Consider the following 24,150-nt stretch of genomic DNA (forward strand, 5'->3'; position numbering starts at 1 on the left):
ATTAGGATACTTAGCGGCAATGATGTTTCCAAAATCCTAAGACGGAGGTACTGAAAACAGGTGTTTTCAGCACCGGCGACAGAAAAATTATGAATAGAAAATGGGAATGGTTCCTGATACCCGCCTCCCAGCGGCGGGAATGGGTACTAACCACCTGACCGACCACTGCGTGTGTCGGAAGTTTTTAAAATTCTGTCGGACTTCAGAAAATACAGCTATATATATATCTGACAGGTAAGTTTCATGAACAAAATATAAATTTAAGCAGAAGAATATCTTTAAACCAACACAAGATACCATAAAAATGACATTTTTATTATAAAATAAAATGTTATGTATACTTACCAAGTAATTACATACCCATTGTTTCATTTATTTGCAGTAGTTTAGATTCAAGTTTTGCAGTAGCAACACCAACATTGTGTAGGTAACACCAGCCTTGCCCACTAGCATGAGGGTTAGGAACAACTTGGTAGACAATATTCATTCCATTTATGCTTATGTCCATCAGAAGGGATAAGGGAGGGTTTTGGTCATGTAATTACTTGTTAAGTATATATGAAATTTCATTCTTTTATAAAAATGTAACTTTACTATAAAAGACTTAACAAGTATGATACATAGCTGGTTCCCACATTGATAGGAGGTGGGATACATGGACATATTCTATTCAATAGCATGAAGTCAAGTGATGAATTAGAAAATTACATTTTTATAATAAAATTTTTAATTATACTTACCCAGTAATTACATATCTTAAAGCTCCACTTATATGGCAGCTAGAATTCAAAATTTTGAGGATAACACTTCACACTATTGTGTAGGTGACCAGTCCGGCCCACTAGCGGGAGAACAGGAACAATAGTGAGCAAAGAGCTCCGTTTTTTCATGCCTCAAATCCATCAGAGGGGAGAAGGGAGGACCTAATCATGTAATTACTGGGTATAATTATGTAACTTACTCAGTACAGGCAGTCCCTGGTTATCGGCAGACTTGGTTAATAGCGATCTGGTTTTATGGCACGGTTAATGGTAATCCGGCTTTATGGCACTGGACAGGCATTTATGGTGCCATAATGGGTAGATTTCAGTGCCAATAATAAGAGCTATGGCACCATAAGATACTTAACAGAAATTCGCTGCCATAAGTGCCATAAATTGCTGATTTTCAATTAATGGCAGTTTCCACTTATCAGCACCCTGCCGATAACCAGGGACTGCTTGTGTATGTTAGAGGCATCGCAGTTTACCAAACGTGCCACTGGTTTGTAATTATGGTTTGCAATGCGAACATCATTGGGTGATCTCTCTCTCTCTCTGTCTACTTCTCCACTGAAATGTGAAGATATTCTCTTAACTCGATATTCATTTCTTGCTTCTTGCATGGGTAGAGGGTAAGTCGTGGGAACACAGAGTAGAAAAAATACACTTATATCTCTGTAAGTTCTACATGTTGAGATAACTTGCAGAGAAGGTTTCTGAATAGATGTTTGAACTAAGAGGAGTAGAGGAAGTCTGAGTTACAATACATTTACAAATCATAGGCGAGCAAACCTAATCAAAGATACAGGCATAGAACGAACATACTTATCTACTTATGACACGTAAGCCTTCCCTTTCTCGCGAGAGCCGAAGTGGTTCCCATGGAAATAGGTTGTTGATGTTTTTCATACATTTGCTTAGGTAAGGTTCTCACACTCAACAGTGGTTTTCAGGCAGACTTTCTGCCATGGCTTCCTTGGCCCCTGACCTGATTACATTATATGAAATGCTTCTAAGGAATGTTCTCAATTCCTTTTTATCATGTAATATCCATTACATAACTATACTTAAGAGTAATATTTGACTGCATGTAATGGTCAACCCGTTTTTACTGGATATATTAGGATTTCAGCATATATACCTTTTAATGTTGAGTTTTGATTCTGGCAATCTAAAACTAAGAAGCTAAAGGCTTAAAATATGCATATAAAATGTATAAATAATCAGTATATACTCATTTCAAATAATTACTAGGATAGTAATCATACTTTTTATTCTCTCTCTTCAACCACTGTAACTAGTGAACAGTATAATCATTCATTTCTATTCTTTAATGTATCTTTACCTAATGGAGATACAGACAGCTATAATGAAACATATATAGGCAGTCCTAGGTTATCAGCTGACTTAGTTAATGGTGATCCAGTTTTATGGCATTAGCAGAGCGCCATAAAAATGATATTGTTATGTTACAATAAAGTTTCATACATACTTACCTGGCAGATATATACATAGCTAAGACTCCGTCGTCCCCGACAGAAATTCAAATTTCGCGCCACTCGCTACAGGTAGGTCAGGTGATCTACCGGCCTGCCCTGGGCGGCAGGACTAGGAACCATCCCCGTTTTCTATCATATTTTCTCTCTTCCACCTGTCTCCTGCGGGGAGGCTGGGTGGGCCTTTAATTGTATATATCTGCCAGGTAAGTATGTATGAAACTTTATTGTAACATAACAATATCATTTTCATACAATCAACTTACCTGTCAGATATATACATAGCTGATTGGCACCCTTCGGTGGAGGGTAAGAGACAGCTTCTATATGGAATAGACAGGTAAACAACATATGTTGTAGGTATAAATAAAACCTTGGTTCCTACCTGATAGGTGGTAGACTCGTGGGTGTTTGCCCAGTAGTCTGCAATCACCTCAAGAAACTTTAGCGAGATATTATGATCTATGGCCAAGAGTTCTTGTGGGTCTGCCGATGGGGTCTTATCCGCTTACTCGGCAGAGCCTAAAAGGACTTTGTCAATGGGTGCTGATCCACTTATATGACAATACACCTTATGAAGGAGCACAACCAACCCAATCCCGACCACCTGATCCTAACCATATGTTAGAACTAAGGATTGTTCCGAGTTATCCCCGAACTCGTCACAACAACCGTAACTCAAAACCACTACACACACATACATAATTTTCAAAAAAAAATTATACTCATCTAATTGGATATGACAAGCGTCTCTTACTGAACAACACAGACGGCCGCCGTGCTAGCCTAAGTCCTCCATTGTTCGAAGAGACTCTCGACCATATCCAAAAGAAGAAAAGTATATACATTTAAGGATTGTGTCGGCTCCCGTACCCAGAATCGTATCCGCCCGATACGAAAGGACCTAGAGAAAAACACTTCTCATATGTCACACGCACGTCTTTCAAGTAATGAGATGCAAATACTGAGCTTGCATCTCCAAAAATGTCGTATCTCTGATGTTTTTTAAGGCGACATATTCTTATGAAACGAGAGAGACGTCGCTATAGCTCTCACTTCATGAGCTTTTACTCTCAACAGTTGTAACTGTTCGTCAGGACAGGCCTTATGAGCGTCTGTAATGACGTTTCTTACAAAGAATGCCAGCGCATTCTTGGACATCAGTCTTGTGGGGTCTTTTACCGCGCACCAAAGACCTTGTCTAGAGCCTCCCATTTGATGCTTTCTCTGAAGGTAGAACTTCAGAGCTCTAACAGGGCATAGAGACCTCTCTGCTTCTCTGCCTACGAGACTCGACATGCCTTTGACTTCGAATGACTTAGGCCAGGGATTCGTAGGAATGATTTTCTTGTTTTCGCTAAAAACAGGGTCTTAAACGAGCAAATCGCTGAGTCTCCCTTGAATCCTACTTTATCCTGCAGAGCATGCAATTCACTAATTCTCTTTGCCGTAGCTAAAGATAATAGGAATAGGCATTTTCGGGTAATGTCTCTAAACGATGCCCGATGAGGAGGTTCGAATCTTTCCGATGACAGATACTTTAGGACTACGTCTAGGTTCCAGTTCGGAGGTACTGGTTCCTTAGACTTTGAAGTCTCAAAAGACCTTATGAGATCGTGAGATCTTTATTATCTGCCAGATCTAAGCCTCTGTTCCTGAATACAGCCGAGAGCATACTTCTGTATCCCTTTATTGTGGATACGGCTAGATGAGATTTTTCTCTCAGGAATAGCAGGAAATCAGCAATTTCCGCTATAGAGGTAGTGGAGGAGGACAACTTCTTGGATCTACACCACCTTCTAAATACCTCCCACTTTGATTGGTATACTTTCGTAGTGGAGGTTCTGCGTGCTCTCGCGATCGCGCTTGCCACTTCGCGAGAAAAGCCTCTCGCTCTGACAAGTCTTTCGATAGTCGAAAGGCAGTCAGAGCGAGAGCGGGGAGGAGGTTTTGGTGGTACCTCTTGAAGTGTGGTGTGGTCTGAGAAGATCCATCCTTCTTGGTAGGGATCTTGGAAAATCTACGATCCACTCTACCACCTCCTGTGAACCATTCCTGGGCCGGCCAAAAGGGGGCTATTAACGTCATCCTCGTCTCTTTTGACGCCACAAACTTTTTCATTACTAACCCCAGGATTTTGAATGGGGGAAAAGCATATACGTCTACTCGAGACCAATTTAGCAGGAAGGCGTCTACCATAAGAGCTCTTGGATCTTCCACGGAACCGAGCAAAAAACTGGGAGCCTTTTTGAGATGAATGTTGCGAAGAGATCCACATGAGGAGTTCCCCACAGAGACCAGAGATCGAGACACACTTCCTCGTGTAGTGTCCATTCTGTATGAAGGACCTGGTTCCTCCTGCTGAGCCTGTCCGCCCTCACATTCCTTACTCCCTGTACGAACCTTGTCAGCAGGGAGATTCCTGTGAGACGTCCAAAGTAATAGGTCTCTCGTGAGCTCGTAAAGAACGAGGAGTGCGTCCCTCCCTGTTTCCGAATGTAGGCAAGTGCGGTGGTGTTGTCCACGTTTACTTGCACTACCTTGTTTGACACCAGAGGTTCTAGGCTCTTCAAGGCCAGATGTACGGCGAAGAGCTCTTTGCAGTTTATGTGCCAAGACACCTGTGCTGGTTCCCAGGTGCCTGACACTTCCTCTGAGCCTAATGTCGCTCCCCAACCTCTCTCCGACGCGTCGGAGAACAACACTAGGTCTGGGTTCTGTGTTCTTAGAGAGATCCCTTTGTTCTCTTCCAGAGGGAGCAACCACCACTGTAGGTGTGACTTTATCTCCACTGGAATGGGAAAAACGTCCGACAGTTGTCCGGTTTTCCAGCTCCAAGACCTCTTGAGGAAGAATTGAAGCGGACGTATATGAAGTCTTCCTAGAGGGAAGAATTGTTCTAGCGAGGAAAGCGTCCCAGAAGGCTCAACCATTCCCTCGCCGACGTTTGTTGCTTCTCTAAGAAGAGAGAGACTATCCGCAAACCTTTTGCGATTCTCTCTTGCGAAGGAAAAACTCGAAAACCCCGAGAATCCATCCGAATCCCCAGATAGACTAGGTCTTGTCTGGGGGTCAGCTGAGACTTCTCGAGGTTCACAAGCAATCCCAACGCTTTGATTAAATCCAGAGTTAACTTTAGGTCCCCCAAGCACTGTCTCTCCGATCTGGCCCTGATGAGCCAGTCGTCCAGATACATAGAGACATTCACTCCTTTGAGGTGAAGAAACCTCGCCACATTCTTCATCAGGCTTGTGAAGACCTGAGGAGCTGTGGACAGGCCGAAACACAAGGCTCTGAACTGAAAGATCCTTCCCCCCGTCATGAAACGGAGGTACTTCTTCGATGAAGGGTGGATCGGGACGTGAAAGTAGGCGTCCTGGAGATCTAAAGACACCATCCAATCTCCCTGTCGTAATGACGCCATGACTGAAGCAGAAGTCTCCATGGAGAACTTCTCCTTCTGAACAAATTTGTTCAGAGAGCTGACGTCCAGTACTGGTCTCCAGCCTCCCGAGGCTTTCGCCACCAGAAAAAGGCGATTGTAAAACCCCGGGGAGTGTTGATCCCGTACCAATTCTATCGCTCTCTTGTCCCACATTTGTTCCACCATCGATCAAAGAGTATCCCTCAGCACAGGATCCTTGTATTTGGCTGATAGTTCCCTTGGTATTGACGTTAGGGGAGGAGTGTTCAGGAAAGGGATACGATATCCGCTCCTTAAGATCGCCAAAGATGACGCGTCTGCATTTATCAGTCCAGGCTTCCACAAATCCCAGGAGCCTGGCACCTACTGGTGCTTGGAGGAGAGAATCTTCATTTTCCCTTCTTAAAGGGACGAAAAGCAGATCTACCTCTCTTCTCTGGAGCCTTCCTCCTTGTGGAAGGTCTGGAGGTCGGACCACCTCGAAAGGGCTGCACCGTTGTACTGGGTCCTTTCTTGTCCGATGCAGCAACAGGTTTCTTCTTTCTTGCTGACTGCGTCAGCAGATCCTGAGTTGCCTTCTCAGTTAAAGAATGCGCAATGTCCTTTACTAACTGAGAAGGGAACAAAAAGTCAGATAGAGGCGCATATAGAAGTGCTGCTCTCTGAGCATGTGAGACTGCCTTTGTTAAGAAGGCGCCATATACAGTCCTTTTCTTTAAAAGACCTGCCCCAAACAAAGAGGAGATTTCAAAAGATCCATCCTGTACCGCCTTGTCAATACAAGACAATATGCATAACAGGGCTTCAGGTTCGATTCCTTCCGAATCATGGGCTTTCTTGGACATCACCCCAAGGGACCAATCTAAGAAGTTAAAAACTTCCAATACACGAAAGAGGTCCCTTGAGGAGATGATCCAGTTCCGAAATTCCCCACGTAATCCGTGCAGAATTGAGACTTTGACGCCGTGAAGCGTCAACCAAAGTCGAAAAATCTGTTTCGGTTGTAGAAGGGAGAGCAATACCCATATTCTCTCCCGTCTGATACCAAATGCCTCTTTTCCCAGCCAATCTTGCTGGAGGCATGCAGAAGACTGTCCTCACTAAGTCTTTCTTAGACTTCATCCATGAGTCTAAGGAATGTAATGCTCTCTTCATCGATATGGTGGGTTTCATTTTGAGAAAAGACGAAGGCTTCTTCGTCTTAGCACTGGAAAAGAGCGAGCGCGGAGAAGGAGGAGCGGCAGGCGTCAACTCGTCTCCGTACTCCTCAAGAAGTAGGGTAGTCAACACCTTATAGTTAGACAGACCTTCTCTTCCACTATATTCGTCATCCGAGTTTTTCCTCTAACTCGGGATCTACATGCGTCTCCGCTCTCCTTTCCGAACGTTCTTCTTCTTGAGGAGACAAACTCCTAATAGGAGAGGGGCTAAGGGAATGATAATCCTTCCTCTTTCCCGTTCTAATAGTCTTGGAAGGCGTCATAAGCTTCGGCTTCTCTAGAATTTTAGAAGACGCTTCACGCTTACATGACGCTTCCCGTTCGCCAAGCGTCATGGATGACGTCTTTTTGCTGACGTCTGCGATGACGCTTCGCGCTTGGAAGACGCTCCGCTCTCCAAAGGCGTCCTACTTGGCGTCATAATATTGGACGGAGCGTCATGTCTATGCTCCGTTTCCAATGACGCTTCGCGTCTAAAAGACGTCTTACGTCTCTCTGGCGTTACGAAACTCTCGTAAGCACCTGTTCTCGCTCTCGAACTAGACGCTTCTGTAAGACGTTTAGCCGTTTCCCGTCTGTATGACGCTTCTCGTTGAACAGGTGAGAGAGGACGAGACTTCTTAATTGGAAGCGTCACGTCCTTCCGACGTGGCGCTAAAACTCCCACTAGAGATGACAGTTGCTCTTGAACTGCCATAATGATCTTTCTTGACGCTTCTCCCACGTCCAGTGCATGACGTCTTTCGTCATCACTCGGGGGAGAAGGAAAGGGTACTTCCGCGTACACTTCAGGTGACGCTGACGCCCCCTTCGCTTTCTTGCTAGAAGACGGAGCGTCATCTGAGAAAGACTCTCCTGGACTAGAATCTATGTCAGGCTTCATATGACGCTTCAGCGGTCTCGACAAGTTCGATTCCTTCCACCCTCGTTTAGGTGAGGGAGAGGGAGAGGACGAGAAACACTCGCGAAGGACGCTTTTTCTATAGCGCCCTTGAGCCGCCTGCCACGAAGCAGAGCTAGCTGAAGGGACGTCTGACCGTTGGGGATTCCCCACGACCTCCCCTTAAGGCTTTCGACTTTCCTTCTCCTCTGGGCATGGGAGCTTGGAAGAGGTCTAGGCTGGAGCGTCGCAGGGACGATCAACGCCCCCTCCACAACACTGGGGAAACTCACTTCACTGAAATGCTCACTTTCACTAGCCTTACCTTTGAAGTCAGCCATCTTGGACTTCATGTCTCTAATTGTAGCTTTCAGATTGGCGATTTCCGATGCCGAATCCGAAAAAGCACTCTGAGAATGAGATACATAGGGAGAAACTACATCAGTAGGATTAGAATTATCCGTGAAAGGCTCAATAGGCCTTGAACTCACACCTTTCAATCGTCTAATTCTATCCCTCTCTAACTTCTTCAAATAAGAAGTCAAAGTCTTCCACTCTTCTGCATTCATCCCTCGCATTCCTTACAAGTATTAATAGCAGAACACTGAACCCCCCTAAATTTACGGCATACAGTGTGAGGATCAACCGAAGCTTTCGGTATCCTCACCCTGCAGCCTACATTCACACACATTCTCACACTCACATTTGAATCAGACATACTGAGAAAAATCCAAAAGAGTTATTCCAAAAACAGTCCACAGTAGCGAATGCCAAAACACGATCCAGATACGTCACCAAAAAGCCGAAAAACGATGATCAAAGGATGAAATATGAATCTAAGTCAGGAGGTAATAGCAACAATGTTGATACCACCGGCGACAGAGAAAATATGATAGAAAACGGGGATGGTTCCTAGTCCTGCCGCCCAGGGCAGGCCGGTAGATCACCTGACCTACCTGTAGCGAGTGGCGCGAAATTTGAATTTCTGTCGGGGACGACGGAGTCTTAGCTATGTATATATCTGACAGGTAAGTTGATTGTATGAAAATTATTTTTATAATAAATGTAGTTTTATAAATATAATTACCAAGTAATTATTCAGCTTACAATTATGCACAGGATCCAAAAAATATAAAAAATTCACACGCAAGTGACTTGCAATGCAAGGGTGACATGTCCCGCACACCACAGTGGGAACTCGCAAGCGACATTAGCCGATAGCATCATTCTAATTTATGTTGCTAAGTCCATGAAAATCAGAGGGGAGGAGGGTAGGCTCTGGCTTAGTAATTACTTGGTAAGTATATTTAAAACACTTCATTTTATTAAAAAATATCATTTTTACAAAAGTAACTTACCAGGTAATTACTTAGCTCAATCCCACATTGCAAGTGTGGGGGGAGGGAGAGAAATGAATGAATGAATGGCCTGAACTAACTCAATGTAAAAAAAAGAATAATATTATTGAACTTGAGGAACAGGCTAACACTGGTTCAGTGTATGTTGCCTGCTTACCTGATAAGAGAGCTACAGCAGAAGATGCTGCCTCTGGTGGTGTTCATCTTAACCTGTAGTGGTGTGGCAGTGAGCCGGGAGCTGCCTCTACATCAGTGGAAGTCTTGCAACGGGGAATCTGCCTGACTGCTGACTAGTCTCAGGATAAAAGTTTCATGCCCTTGCCCTGGGCACAGTACCAAAATAACAAGACCAGAGAATCAACCTGTCACCTAACAAGTGCTATGTCAACTCAACTAAGAGACTAACCAACAGACCGACTTGGTGGGTCCTCCAGGTACCAGGTTCCCCGTAACTCAACATCCTTGACACAAAGAAAAGATAAGGGAGAGTTCGTGTCCCTCCTATGCTTCCTCACCCAACATCATGCCAGCCACCACCAACGGGCCAAGGGTACTGCAATTTTCAAAGACTTCTACGTCTTTCAAATAATGTAATGCAAATATTGACTTCACCACCAAAAGGTTAACTGAAGTATCACAGAGAGAGAAGTTATGTTTAAAGGAGAGAGAGGAGGCCACAGCTCTGACCTCATGTGCTCTCACTTTCAGCAATGAAAGCAATTCCTCCAGTATCCGGGAATGAGCTAGAGAAATTAGGTCTCTGATAAAGAATGAGAGTCCATTCTTGGAAAGTTGACGGGAGGGATTCTTGACTGAACACCAGAGGTTACTTGAGGATTCCCTGATCACTGTTTTCTCCAAGTAACACCTAAGTGCTCTGACCGGGTAGAGCTCTTTCTTCTTCATCCGAGCCCAGGATACCAGTTAAACTCCTTATACGTAAAGACCAGGGCCATGGCTTATTAAGATCCTCGTTCTTAGCTAAGAAGCATAAAGTGAGACAGCAGACTGCATTGCCTTGCGAGAATCAGAGGGGCAGACTTGAGGGGCTCGAAAGGAGGGCCCATAAACCACTTCAATACTACATCCGGGTTCCAGGAAATCAAAGTAGACTACTTCTGCTTGGAGGTATCGAAAGATTACAACAGGTCATGAAGACCTTGATTAGTAGAGGTCCAGATTACGATGCTTAAACACAGATGTAATCATGGCTCAATAACCTTTAATCATGGAGGATGAAAGGTTCTTAAATAGAGAAGAAAATCAGTGATGTCTGGAGCACCGTCTACGTAAGACTGCCTTTTTTGAAAGGTAAACGTTACTAGTCGACTGGTGTCTGCACCTTGGAATAGCTTCCGCAGCTACTCTTGAAAACACCTTTGGTCTGACGAGTTCCCTGACAGTCTGAAGCCTGTCAGAGGGAGCGTGCACAACCCTTGGTGGTACCTTCTGAAGTGTGGCTGTCTGAGAAGTCACAGTATTTGAGGGAGTAGTCGCAGAAAGCCCACCAGCAGTGGCAGAAGGTCCGAAAACCATTCCTTCTTGGGCCAGAACGGGGGTACTAGTCACAGAGATGTTGCTGTGAGATACAAACTTTTTCAGAACTTTCCTGACTTAGGTTGAAGGGAGAGATAGCATAAAGATCCAGTCCCAACCAGTAGATCTGTAGCGCGTCCATCGCCCATGCTCGAGGGTCCAGGGCTGAGGAAATAGAGAGGAAGGTGGTTGTTCCTTGATGTTGCAAACAAGTCTATTGTTGCTCTGCCCCACAATCTCCACAGGTCGGAGCAAATTCTGTCATCCAGTCCAAGTGGTAGGGAAGCACTTGCTTTTGTCTGCTCAACTCGTCTGCCAGGACATTCATCTTCCCCTGAAAGAAGCAGGTGACAAGTGTTACTTGAAATTGATGGGCCCAAAGGAGAAGCTTTTGTGTCCTTTGTGCACTGTTCCTTCTATGGCAAGTGAAGAAGCCAGTAATCTAAATAAATACAGATGTTGATGCCTATCAGGTGAAGCCATTTGGCAAGAGGAGAGAGAACTCAAGAGAATACTTGCGGTGCTGTGGAAAGACCGAAACTGGAAGACGAATCTTAGAAACTTCCTTGACGTTGGATGAACTGGAATATGTAGATAAGCATCCTGCATGTCTAGGGTGATCATCCAATCTCCCGGATGAATGGATGACATTGACTGACTGGCTCGTTTCCCTCGTAAACTTGGTCTTTACTACAAAGTGATTAGCGCGCTTACATCTAGTACCAGTCTCGAGCCCACTGTCTTGGGGACTACAACCAGGCAATTGTAAAATCCCTGGGAATGTGTCATGGTAATTGCTGTATAGCAAAGAAAGATAAGGAAAGGAAAACGCATCTGAGAAATTCTATAGCACGGAGGCATTCGGGCATGTGTTGGAGGTGCCTGTTCTCGAGGTTGTTCTGGAATCGTCGGGCATGTTGTGGAGTGCAACACGTGCTAAGTGTTGGGAGAAACGCAGCGAAATATGATGCAATATTCCATCGAGAAACTTCTATATCGTTCCGGTAATCTCGGGAGTCTGTGACGTTCACCGCAGGCCCCGCCCCCAGGATGCCGTATAAATACGACGGACGAAGTAGGACAAGGCAGATCATCAGTTAGTCACAGAGTAAGAGATCATTAGTAAGAGTCACAGATCAGATCAGTGAGAGCTCAGCAGCAGAGATCAGAGATCATCCAAGGGAGATAAGAGAAGGAACCGACGAAGGCTCAGAGAAAAAGGTGCTAGAGAATTGGTCGAATTCTGGTCAAGTCGTCTTCAGGAGTGGACGACCGAGTTATTTCAATGTTGAGCAAGACTTCAGAGAAGAAATGTTCTGCTAAAGGTTTTGGGGAGTTCCTGCCCTTCAAGTATCAAGAGTAGAAATTATTTTCTGCAATTGAGTATGGAAGAAATCGGAAGAAGATGAGAAAAGGGAAAGAAAGGAAGAAACGTGAGCTGCATGATAGAGGGGTTAGTTTTAGGGTAAGGATGGTGGATAAAGCATGTAATACAGATTACTTTGACGGGAGGAATGATACATATAGCGTGTGTGGGTTTGAGTTATCAGGGTTTAGTGAAGTTTTGCCGGGAAGGGAATCAGGTGGTAAGGATGTAGTTGGCAGTATGAATGAGTCTCTTCGGGAGTTTGGCAGGAGTGTAAATGAGGTAAGTAATTTGGTGGCAGAGTTACAAGAGATATTCGGACAAGAGTTGGAAGGGGTAGATGAGATAGTGAATGGGATTTGGAAGGATGGTAGTGAGGGAGATAGTAATGGTAGTCTGACTGGAAGTGGTCTGGGAGAAGTTGATGGCGGTGTAACTGAGTGTGTGTATGAGGGCCCTCAAACAAGATCCAGGGGACCTGCGTCCGAGCATCCATGGGTGTTGCGGAAGGCTATTTAGTGTGGGTGTTGTGAGTGAAAGGAGATGTTGTCAAATGTAACAGGGGAGGAAATATGGAGGAGTTATGGAGTTCCATTTGACAACGTCTGTGTGTGAGAGAGAGAGAGAGAGAGAGAGAGAGAGAGAGAGAGAGAGAGAGAGAGAGAGAGAGAGACGAGAGAGAGAGAGAGAGAGAGAGAGAGAGAGAGAGAGAGAGAGATAATTGCTGTAATGGATGGTTATGGATGACTTGACTTGGTTGTTGGTGGGTTCTGGGCTGTCTGCTGGTGCTGTTGGAGTTTAGAGTTCTGTGTTTGAGTGAGTTTTCGGTCAGTCTTTGGTGTGAGCTGGTGACAGTAAGTAGTGTCGGAAGCAGTTCTTTGAAGGCACTGGGAGTTAGTTGAGTTTTGTGTTATCGATTTGTTATTTGGTTGTTATTAAGTTAGTGTTTGCTTAGAGTTTTTGTGCCTGTGCTTTTGTGATTTTTTTGTGTTGTTTGTGCAGTGGTCTTTTGTTGTGTTGTTGAGTTTTGTTATGTGTGAGGTTGTGGTTGTGTTCCTTGGTTGGTTGCTGTGTTGTTGGGTTGTGGTTGTGTTCCTTGGTTGTTTGCTGTGTTGTTGAGTTGTGGTTTTGTTCCTTTTTTGTTGTGTTCCTTTTTTGTTGTTGTGTTGTTGTTGGGTTGGAGTCCTTGGTCGTTGTGTTATTGGGTCGTGGTTCTTGGTTATTGTTGTTGGTATTTCTGTGACCTCGACCGGCGGACAGCACAGGATAGCCGTGGAATATCTGGAGTTGGTAAGTACATGTATTTTGTTTGCTTTTTTGTTTTGTATAGGAGTAGGTCAATTGTCCTGCATGTATTTTGTTGTGTAAAGAAGAAAGTGTGACTGAGGGTGGGTTTGGCAGCTGGAGTGATTAGGTTAATGTAGGGAGGGTTTTGCCACTTGTTTTTTAGCTACGTCATTACTTGGTAAGTTACTTATATAAAACTGAGTTTAGACGGTTCCTCATGGAAAATGAAGAACTTTTGTTCACTATACAACAGATGAGCTAAAATACAAAGGAAAAAATTACTTTAACATACCAACATCATCGATGTCAATGGTCAAACCAATTTGCTCTCTATGAGCAATTGCAATAAGCTGGGTGGCATACTTGAAATGTTTATGACCATCTTCACGAACAGTGTGAAATTCAGCCAAAAACTGCTTGATAGCCTCTGCAAAATAAATAAATAAAAAAGTTACAAAAGAAATGGTATAGAGTTTTACCTAATTTCCTCAAAATTTACAATCACAGCCGCCAGTTGGGAACAGTTGATGTGAGTACACATAAATATTGAATAAGGGGGTTGGGAACTTTAAATACTTCCTTAGACAAAAAATATTAAGATTTGATCAGCATAAGCCTGCATTTAAACATTCTTTCCTAGTGCAGTACACAGTTGAAGCATCCCTTTCTTAATGATTACGTGATAGTAAATATTTGATACATAAGAGGGCTAACTACTATGAGGTTATGGTAATGAGTCAAGAACAGACTGTAACTTACAGTAAATTTCTCTACATATGGAAATCATGATCATCATAAGAATGTATGCAAAAATCATATAGTCTATTAATAAATAATACAAGCAAATAAAAAAAAATCCCCTAAGCACACATTACTGAACATCTCTGAGCCAAAACAGTAATGAGCTACAAAAAACAAATTCATTAGCTAACAGGAGAAAGAGGCATAATCATATAAGAAGTCATTTGTGTTTTGTCTAAATATGCAAACCAGAGCCTTTTCCATCAAAGTATCTGCAATGTTTACTGGTGGTTATGGGAGATGAGATGAGGAATTACCCTCATTCAGCTTACACTGTCACTTTCCCTATGGCCACAGGGACAAAGCTGGGTTGAGGTGGGATCATGAGATCATTTATATACCTAAGAAAAAAAAAATTTCATAATAAAACTTGAGATATATATAACTCATGCAAGTATGTTTTCTCAACAAAAAATAAAGACTACTTCAACTAACCCTCCCAAAGGTGAGACCAGACTGTACCTTATCTCCAGAAAATTTTTTATACCCACTAAGTGGGGAGGCAGGGAGGAATATTAACCCTTTAACGCCGACGGGGTATAATAAAAATCATCTCCCGTATGCCGGCGGGGCCTGGAAATAAGCGCCGAAGCGGAAAAAATGTTTTTTTCAAAAAATCACAGCATGCTTAGTTTTCAAGAATCAGAGCTCATTTTTGGCTCCTTTTTTTGTCATTGCAACCATCAGAAATGAAAAAACATCATTATCATATATAAATAATGGGATATATGATAGCTCGAAAACAAAATTTCATAATTTTATTCAAATCGCGCTGTGAGCAAAACGGTTAAAACTACAGTTAATTTTTCTCTGTTATATTGTACATTAAATTGCGATCATTTTGGTATATAACACATTGTAAAACGATCAAGGCAACACAGAGAAAATATTATCACAAAATGATGTATGAATTTGTAACGCGGAAGTCAAAAAAAAGCATTTTCAAATCACCATAAATCGAAATATTTTGCTAGAGACTTTCCGTTTTTGGTGCAAAATGAAGGTAATGGGATATATGATAGCTCGAAAACAAAATTTCATAATTTTATTCAAATCGCGCTGTGAGCAAAACGGTTAAAACTACAGTTAATTTTTCTCTGTTATATTGTACATTAAATTGCGATCATTTTGGTATATAACACATTGTAAAACGATCAAGGCAACACAGAGAAAATATTATCACAAAATGATGTATGAATTTGTAACGCACGGAAGTAAAAAAAAGCATTTTCAAAATTCACCATAAATCGAAATATTTTGCTAGAGACTTCCCGTTTGTTGCAAAATGAAGGTAATTGATTGAATATTACTAGACTGTAAGTGCTGTAGCTTACAATTGCAGTTTTCGACCATTTCGGTCAAGTTAAAGTTGACCGAAGGACGAATTTTTTCTATTTATCGTTATTTATATGAAAATATTTCATAACTGATAAAAGCTACAACCATAGGTTGTTTTTCGTTGTATTCTACATGAAATTGCGCACATTTTCATAAATAAAAATTTATGTAACAGCTAACTTAAAATGGTGCAAACATTACAACGATCGGACGAAAAAATTTATGATTTTTTTCGGTAGAGTTACCGCATGGACGTAAGGAAAAAGTTTAATAAATTCACCATAAATCAAAATATTGTGTTAGACTTCCAATGTGTTGAAAAATAAAGGTAAATGATTGAATATTACTAGAAGGTAATAGTTTTAGCTTACAATTGCGTTTTTTGACGATTTCGGTCAAGTCAAAGTTGACCAAAGGTTGACATTTTGGCACATTGTAATTTATAGGAAAATATTTCAAAACTGATAAAAGCTACAACCACGGGTTGTTTTTGGTTGTATTCTACATGAAATTGCGCACATTTTCATATATAAAACTTTATAAAACGACTTATTTAAAATGGTGCAAACATTACGACAATCGGACGAAAAAATGTCTGATTTTTTCCAGAGGAGCTTACAATTGCATCTTTTTTTACCATTTCGGTCGAGTCAAAGTTGACCAAAGGTTGATATTTTGGCACTTATCATTATTTATATGATAATATTTCAAAACTGATAAATCTACAACCATGGATTGTTTTATAGTTGTATTCTACATGAAATTGCACACATTTCCATATACAGTGGTCCCCCCGTATTCGCGGGTGATGCGTACCAGACGCCCCCCCCGCGAATAGTTAGAATCCGCGAATGTTTGGAACCCCCCTCTAAAAATGCTCATAAACTATCCTGAACATGTAAACACCAAAGTATTCCTTAAAGACCATCATTCATCAAATATACATAAAATATCCTATTATGGTTCATATTAATCTTTGAAATATTATTAATACTATTTTAAAGTAAATCTTACATTTTATGTTTATACATAAATACATACTATGTACGTACTGAATGACTTAGTTATGTATGTGAAAATAATTCAGTCCCCCCAAAAGTATTCAGTCATGCACGTTTTCTTTCATACTGTTACTATTTGAGACATCCATTTTCTTTTTACAAGGGAACAATGCAATGTGAAATCACAAATACCAAATGTCTACTTAAAGTATTATCCTACATCAAATATACCATTGAATTGGTATTATTAATATCATTTTAAAGTAATCTTAAACATTTTACCATTAGAAATATTATAAACAAGCCAACAGCAGAGAGAGAGAGAGAGAGAGAGAGAGAGAGAGATGAGAGATGAGAGAGAGAATGTTATTGTTTACTGTTTAATCTCCATAAACGTAATATTATTTGTAAACTAGTAGTACTGATATATTATTAATTTTACCAGTAAAATGTAGAATAATGCAAACAACAAAATAATTTAAAATAACCTTATAAAACAAATAAATTAAGATATACATAATATAATAACGTAGAAAAACATTAACAAAAAAAAGGAATCCCGAAACAGAGGGCTGAGAGTTCTTACCACTAGCGAATTCTATGTCTCAAAAAAAGTTATCAATCGTGTAGGAGAGAGAGAGCGAGAGAGAGAGAGAGAGAGAGAGAGAGAGAGAGATGAGAGATGAGAGAGATGAGACGAGAGAGAGAGAGAGAGAAGAGAGAGAGAGTTGTCCTTATTTTAAAAGAGTGAAATGGATAGATTATTGTAACTTCTTTAAAGTACTATCACGTGAATTTTTGAGATTAGTTATATTATTATTATCATTATTATTGCTAAAATCTTAAATAAACATACACATTAGTATATAAAAATTATCTCAGATATATCAGCAAAAGAGAAAGAGAGAGAGAATCTCAATGATCCGTAGATGGCAACACTGGATTTGACAGTTGGAACCCAGCCAACCAAGCTGGCTACATAACAAGAGACAGGGTTAAATGCATTTTCTTTTATTCTTACATAATTCTTTTTATTTATAAACTAAAATCTTGCTAATTCACTTAGTATTTTCTTTAATGAATTTATATTATTGCTGTTTTACATTAATATTGATATTTGAAAATTAGTAAATCATCATCCAAAAACATACATCGCTTTAAGAGAGAGAGAGAGAGAGAGAGAGAGAGAGAGAGAGGAGAGAGAGATTATCGTAGTATTTGTAAAATACTTTCACATATGATTTTTGTAATTACAGTTATTATTATTATTAGAAAATATTAATAAACATATTACGCATATATGTACCATAAAAATCTCTCATCTCAGTAAAAGAGAGAGAGAGAGAGAGAGAGAGAGAGAGAGAGAGAGAGAGAGAGAGAGAGAGAGAGAGAGAGAGAGGGGGGGGGTGGTGGCAATTTCATGCCCACTTGATGGCAGCAACAAATCAGCTCCTTCCCCTCCTGTCACTTAACTTGATACATATATCTGAGTTTTAGTACCTGGAGTTAGAGAAAGGATCTGACTGGGATTTCCTTCATTCTTCCATAATTTTTTAAATTTATAAGCTAAAATCTTACTAATTCACTATGGTATTTTCTTTAATGAATTGATATTATTGCTGTATAAATCAATATTATTTGAAAATAGTAAATCATTCATTTATCATACAAAAAAACATACATATTTGTAGTAGTAGTAGTAGTAGTAGTAGTAGTAGAGAGAGAGAGAGAGAGAGAGAGAGAGAGAGAGAATTATTATTTTTATTATGTGATATTTAAACTTATTAAACTTACTAATACAGTATTAATCAAAATTAATATTTGAAAATTAGTAAATCATTTTTGTATCATAAAAATGTATTTAGTCATGAAAATAAACATCAAAATACACTAATTAGTGATTATTTTCATCGGAAAATTCCGCGAATGGGCGAGTCCATCCGCGAATAATTTCTAGATAGGTTCCAAAGAAAAATCTGCAAATGTGTGAGTCCGCGAATCCGGAGAACGCGAATACGGGGGGAACACTGTATAAAACTTTATGCAACGGCTAATTTAAAATGGTGCAAACATTACGATAATTGGACAAAAAAATTTATGATTTTTTCGGAAGAGTTACCGTGTGGACGTAAGGAAATGGAATTTTTATTCTAAAATTAATATTAATAATACTTACCGGTATAATTTATCTAGCCCTAAATCCCCAAAAACCGCACCAAAATTGACCACATTGGCAACCCTGTTACCTCCTATTCTGTCCGCTAGTTGGCAACGCTGCTGTTGACAGTTACAAAACCTTCCCTGAAAATCAATTGTGATAGGCAGATCGTGGGGTATGATGGGTGGGACTAGGTAAATTATACAGGTAAGTATTATTAATATTAATTTTAGAATAAAATGATATGTTTATGATACAATAAAGTTTGTTCATACTTACCTGGCAGATATATATACAGCTGTATTCTCCGAAGTCCGACAGAATTTCAAAACTCCCGGCACACGCAGTGGTCGGCCAGGTGGTAGTACCCATTCCCGCCGCTGGGAGGCGGGCGTAAGGAAACCATTCCCATTTTCTGTCAGATTTTTCTAGTGCCACTGTCTCCTGAGGGGAGGTGGGTGGGCACTTTGATTATATAATATCTGCCAGGTAAGTATGAACAAACTATTGTATCTAACAATATCATTTTGTTCATGAATCTTACCTGCCAGATATATATATAGCTGAATCCCACCTTTGGAGGGAAGGGGGAGACAGATTCGATTTTGGGAAACAATTTCATATATATGATTGATATTTTGGTTTCCTTAACTGTTAGCATAGCTGACTTCGTGAGTACCGTCACCCAAGTCTGCATCTGCTTTACTAGAGACTCCAGCTAGGTAGTGACCTGTGAAAGCGTGAGTTCTAGAGGATCTGTCAACGGGGGCGTGACCACAATGCAACTAGATCCTATATTATAGACCTCCAATTTCGGTACTGCATTCCTAGAGGTGCCAGCAAGGACGTGACTGTGTAGCTGGTGCGCTCTAATGAACTGTCACGGGGAGCGTGACCACAATGTGACAGATCATATAGGTGTTGTTTAGACACCGAATGCTGTTAAGCTTCACTGGAGGTGCCAGCAAGGACGTGACCTATGTAGCTGGTGCGCTCCAGATGATTTGTCAATGGGGGCGTGACCACACTGTGACAAAAACATTTTACCCTACTATGAGGGCGAAGCAAAAACATTACCACCTGACCTAGCCTATCTGGTTAAACTTCGTAAAACCAAGGCTAATGGAGGGAAGCCGCCTAAGGCGGCCTACCCAAGACCACAAAAAAAACTAAACACCTACATAAACATAAGTAAAATAAAAAATAAAAAGAAATAAAATTAAAAAGTCCAAACTAACATATTATTTTCTAAAAGATAGGAAGAGTGCTACTCTCTGTCCCCAATATATTGTCTGCTGCGACATATGGGCCCAAAGAGTAGCAGTTCTCGTATATAATCCTCACCTCCCGAAGGTAGTGAGAGGCAAACACTGAATTACTACGCCAAAAAATGTGGCATTCAAGATGTCATTGAGTGCCATGTTCTTTTGGAAGGCTACCGACGTAGAAATAGCCCTCAGTCCATGCGCATTCACCTTCAACACTTTCATATCACTGTCTTGACAGGTATGAATGCACTTCCTTGATGGTGGCCCCTCAAGAAAAAAGCCAAAGCATTCTTTGACACTGGTAACCTTGGCTTCCTGACCAAACACACAAGTTATCAGAAGGACCTCTTATAAACCTTGGTTCCTATCTTTTCAGACGGAGGGTTGACTTCCTAGCTATTGCTTAGGGAGTCTGCTCGTCTCAAGAGCCTCAGCGAGGATGTGACCTATGGGTAAGAGTTCTTGTGGGTTTGCCGATGGGGTCTTATCCACTTACTCGGCAAAGCCTAACTGGCATTTGTCAATGGGTGCTAATCCACTCATATGACCCATATACCTATGCCCTATTAGCATAATTAAGAGCACAACACCGATCCCGATCACCTGATCCTAACCACGAGGGTTAGCGCTTAATTTTAAAAAGAGTTAAACTAAAATTAACTCACTAGTTAAGGATCAGTGTCGGCTCCCTATCCCAGCAACGTATCCGCAGACACGAACAACCAAGAGAAAAGGATCTCTTGTAGTTGAATTGACATCCTTCGTGTAACGGAGGTCAACACAGAATTGCATCTCCCGTAAGTGACAGCTCATATGTCCTTTATGACATATGTTATGGAAACCAAGAAGAATTCATAAAAGCTCGCACTTCATGCATAGGTTCAAACGGACTGGACATGAGGAACTTCAGAACTACATCCCAAGTTCCAAGACGGCAACAACTGGGTTGTTTGAACCTTCATCGTTTCGAAAGATCTCAAGAGATCGTGAAGGTCTCTGTTTGTCCGCCAAGTCCAGGCCTCTGTGCCTAAAGACAACTAAAAGCACACTCTTATAACCCTTGATTGTAGAGGACTGCAAGTTTTAGATCCATTCTCAGAAAAGGAAGTCAGCAATCTGGCTCACAGGTCGTGTGGTGGAGGAAAATGCCGTTCTTCTTGCACCAACTCCTGAAAGACTATCCACTTCGATTGTACACTGCGTTGGAAAACGCTCTTCTTGCACTGGCGATAGCTTTCGCCATTGACGTATAGAAGCCTCTCGCTCTGGCCAACTTTTGGATAGTCTGAATGCAGTCAGACTCAGAGCGAAGAGGCTTCTGTGGTACCTCTCGAAGTGGGGCTGTCTGAGTAGATCTGTCCTTACTGGAAGCCGTCCTCGGGAAGTCTACTGCAAAGGCCATGACCTCTGTGAACCACTCTCTCGCAGGCCAGAACGGGGCGAACAAAGTCATTCTCGTCCCTTCCGACACCGCAAACTTTCTCATGACTTCCCCTAAGATCTTGAACGGGGAAAGGCGTACAGGTCCATCCCGTCCAGTCCCAGAGAAGTGTGTCTATCGTCACTGCCAGCTGGGTCGAGTACTGGGTGGAGCAGTACAGTGGAAGCCCTCTTCGTTCTGGACGTCGCAAAGATATCCACGAGGGACGACTCCCCATAACCCCCACAGCTCTTGGCATACCTCCAAAGCAGAGTCTACTCGGTTGGCAGAAGTTGACCTCGTCTGCTGAGGAGATCTGCCCAGACATTCTCTACTCATGCTACAAACTTCGTAAGGATCATGACGTCCAGTGCCCTTGCCCACAGCAAGATCTCCTTTGCCAGAGCAAAAAGGGACTGAGACTGTGTTCCTCCCTACTTCTTCAAGTACGCGAGCTGTGTGTTGTCTGAGTTGACTTGGACTATTCGACGAGAGACTTTTTTCTTGGAAAAACTGAGAGCTAAAAAGATGGCTGCCATTTCCTTTAGGTTTATGTGCCAGGACACCTGTTCCCCTCTCCAGGTGCCTGCCACTTCTTTCCCCCTAATGATGCTTCCCATCCCGTGGTGGACGCGTCGGAGACAACACTAGGTCGGGGTGCTGAAGCTTGAGAGCACGCCCTCCGACAGCTACACTGGATCTAGCCAACATTTCAAGTGATGTTTTACCTCTCCTGAAATTTCCAAGATCCTGTGTAGATTCTTGGTTTTTTTCCAATTGTACTTGAGAAAAAAAATGTAACGGTCTGAGGTGCAGTCTCCCCAAGGAAACAAACTTCTCCAGCGAGGAAATGGTCCCCAGTTAGACTCATCCATTCCCTCACCGAGCACGAATCTTTCCTTAGGAAGGCTAACACTTTGTCTAAGCCTTGCTGCTGACGTCCCTGGGACGGACGAAAAAGCTCGAAAAGCCACTGAATCCATCTGAATCCCCAGATACACGATGGATTGGGTTGGGATCAGATGTGACTTTTCGAAATTCACCAGTAGTTCCAGGGACTTCACCAACGATTAAGTTGTTTGAAAATCCTTCAGACACCGCGTTTGAGTGGAGGCATGAATGAGCCAGTCGTCCTTCGAAGATAACAATTGCGAAGGAGGAGACTGAGGGGCCGCAGGCTGAAACTATTCTTCAAAAGAGGCTCAAAGCCATCGAACCAAGACCTCTTCTTCTTCTCAACTGACACACGTTCGGGAAGATGGTAACCGTGCTCTCTAGACAACCTCTGGAGAGCTGCATGAAAACTAGAGAGCAAGGCAACTGGCGAAAGAGCGGACGAGGAGAGGAGAGGGACTGCCTGTACTCTTGATTGGCAGCCTATCATCCTTCCTCTCACGATGTGGCTTTGCCTTTCTCACTGCAATCAACAAAACAAGTTGTTGTTGCAAAGACACAATCATCCTTTTCGATGGAGAACATTCCTTCTCAGGCAAAAGGCTGATCCTTTGAGAAGACGATGGGCGAGGGGAAGTGCCTCCTTCTCACATGGACCGCCAAGGATATATCTTAGGAGCGACCGAAGCGCTCAAAAGCATACTCATCGGAAGACGTCCTCTCCGGTGAAGATCGCAACACAGTAGAAAAGAGAGAGGACGTTGAAGCGTCCCCCTCCCTGTGAGACCCTACATCATACATCTCAGCTCTCTTTTACTGCAGATAGTCTTCCAATTGCCCAGGAGACGACTGCAAAGCAGAAGAGCTAACGGACGAGAAAGCGTCCCCCTCCGAGGAACCAAAGACGACGGCCGCTGTGCGACCTATATCGTCTTCGTTCTCCTCAGAGGGAGCGAGACCCTCGCGAGTTCCAACTCCTGCGCGGGAGGACGTCTCTGAAGACTAAGTAATCTTTCAAGATTCAAATTCTATGAGATTATGAGCCATGACATCACCTATAGACGAATCTTGACTATGAGAGATGTTCAGAATCATTTCTAGATCATCTATGCTATTCCAGTTTTTCTGCAGGAAAAACTGGAGAGGTGTGAATTTCAGTCTATTCAGGGAAAACAAAACTTCTCCAGCGAGGAAATGGTCCCCTGCAATTCATTCATTCCCTCACCGAGCATGTTTACCTTCCCTAATAAGGCTGCGTTTCACTTAAACAGGAGTAATTTTGAAGACACTGTAGAAGATTGTTCATTTGTTTCTTCCTAAAGTCTCCTTCCTGAGATCCATTACTATTCTCTGATTCTCGGCGAATGTCTGAAGAAGCATTACGTTGTGCGTCCATCCAAGCGTCCTGCCGAGCGTCGCGCTCGGCGCTGTCGTATTTGGCAGCGGAAGGAGTCCACTTCATATCGAGCAAGGACGTCTCGGCGAACTAATTGACTGCATCTCTGCACATCATTCTTGTTTCGAGGGAAATCATGTGTGTTATGCCGCCGTAGACTCGGACAGAATTCTGTTACCATGCGGTAAACAGAACCGAAAAAGGTCTAATACATATATATATACATACATTTATACATATATACCATACATATATATATATATATATATATATATATATATATATATATATATATATATATATATATATATACATATACATATATATATATGTACACATATACATACACAAATATATATAATTTTTTTTTTTTTTTTTTTTTTTTTTTTTTTTATGAAAAAATTCGCAAAGTGAAGATGTTCAGCCATGTATGCTAGAATTCCCTTCAACCCGAGGCTAAGGCCAGTGATTTGTAGGGTAAAGAAATACGGTTAGTCCGTCAATCCCGCAGGAGAGAGAGAGACGTAACCTACTGCGCATAGCAGA

At 41.9% G+C, this 24,150-nt stretch overlaps 1 protein-coding gene across 2 annotated transcripts in view; it reads right to left on the reverse strand.

The window, feature by feature from the left end:
* Positions 1 to 24,150, reverse strand: part of LOC135196195 (DNA replication licensing factor mcm7-B-like) — a 167,857-nt gene that overhangs the window by 113,370 nt on the left and 30,337 nt on the right. For both annotated transcript variants that reach the window (XM_064222794.1, XM_064222795.1), the window contains exon 2: positions 13,621 to 13,755. In XM_064222794.1, the coding sequence (XP_064078864.1) occupies positions 13,621 to 13,755 (135 nt within the window). The remainder of the gene's footprint in view (positions 1 to 13,620; positions 13,756 to 24,150) is intronic.

The sequence above is a fragment of the Macrobrachium nipponense genome, chromosome 17 (assembly GCF_015104395.2).
Source record: "Macrobrachium nipponense isolate FS-2020 chromosome 17, ASM1510439v2, whole genome shotgun sequence".
In the NCBI taxonomy this organism is placed as follows: Eukaryota; Metazoa; Arthropoda; class Malacostraca; order Decapoda; family Palaemonidae; genus Macrobrachium; species Macrobrachium nipponense.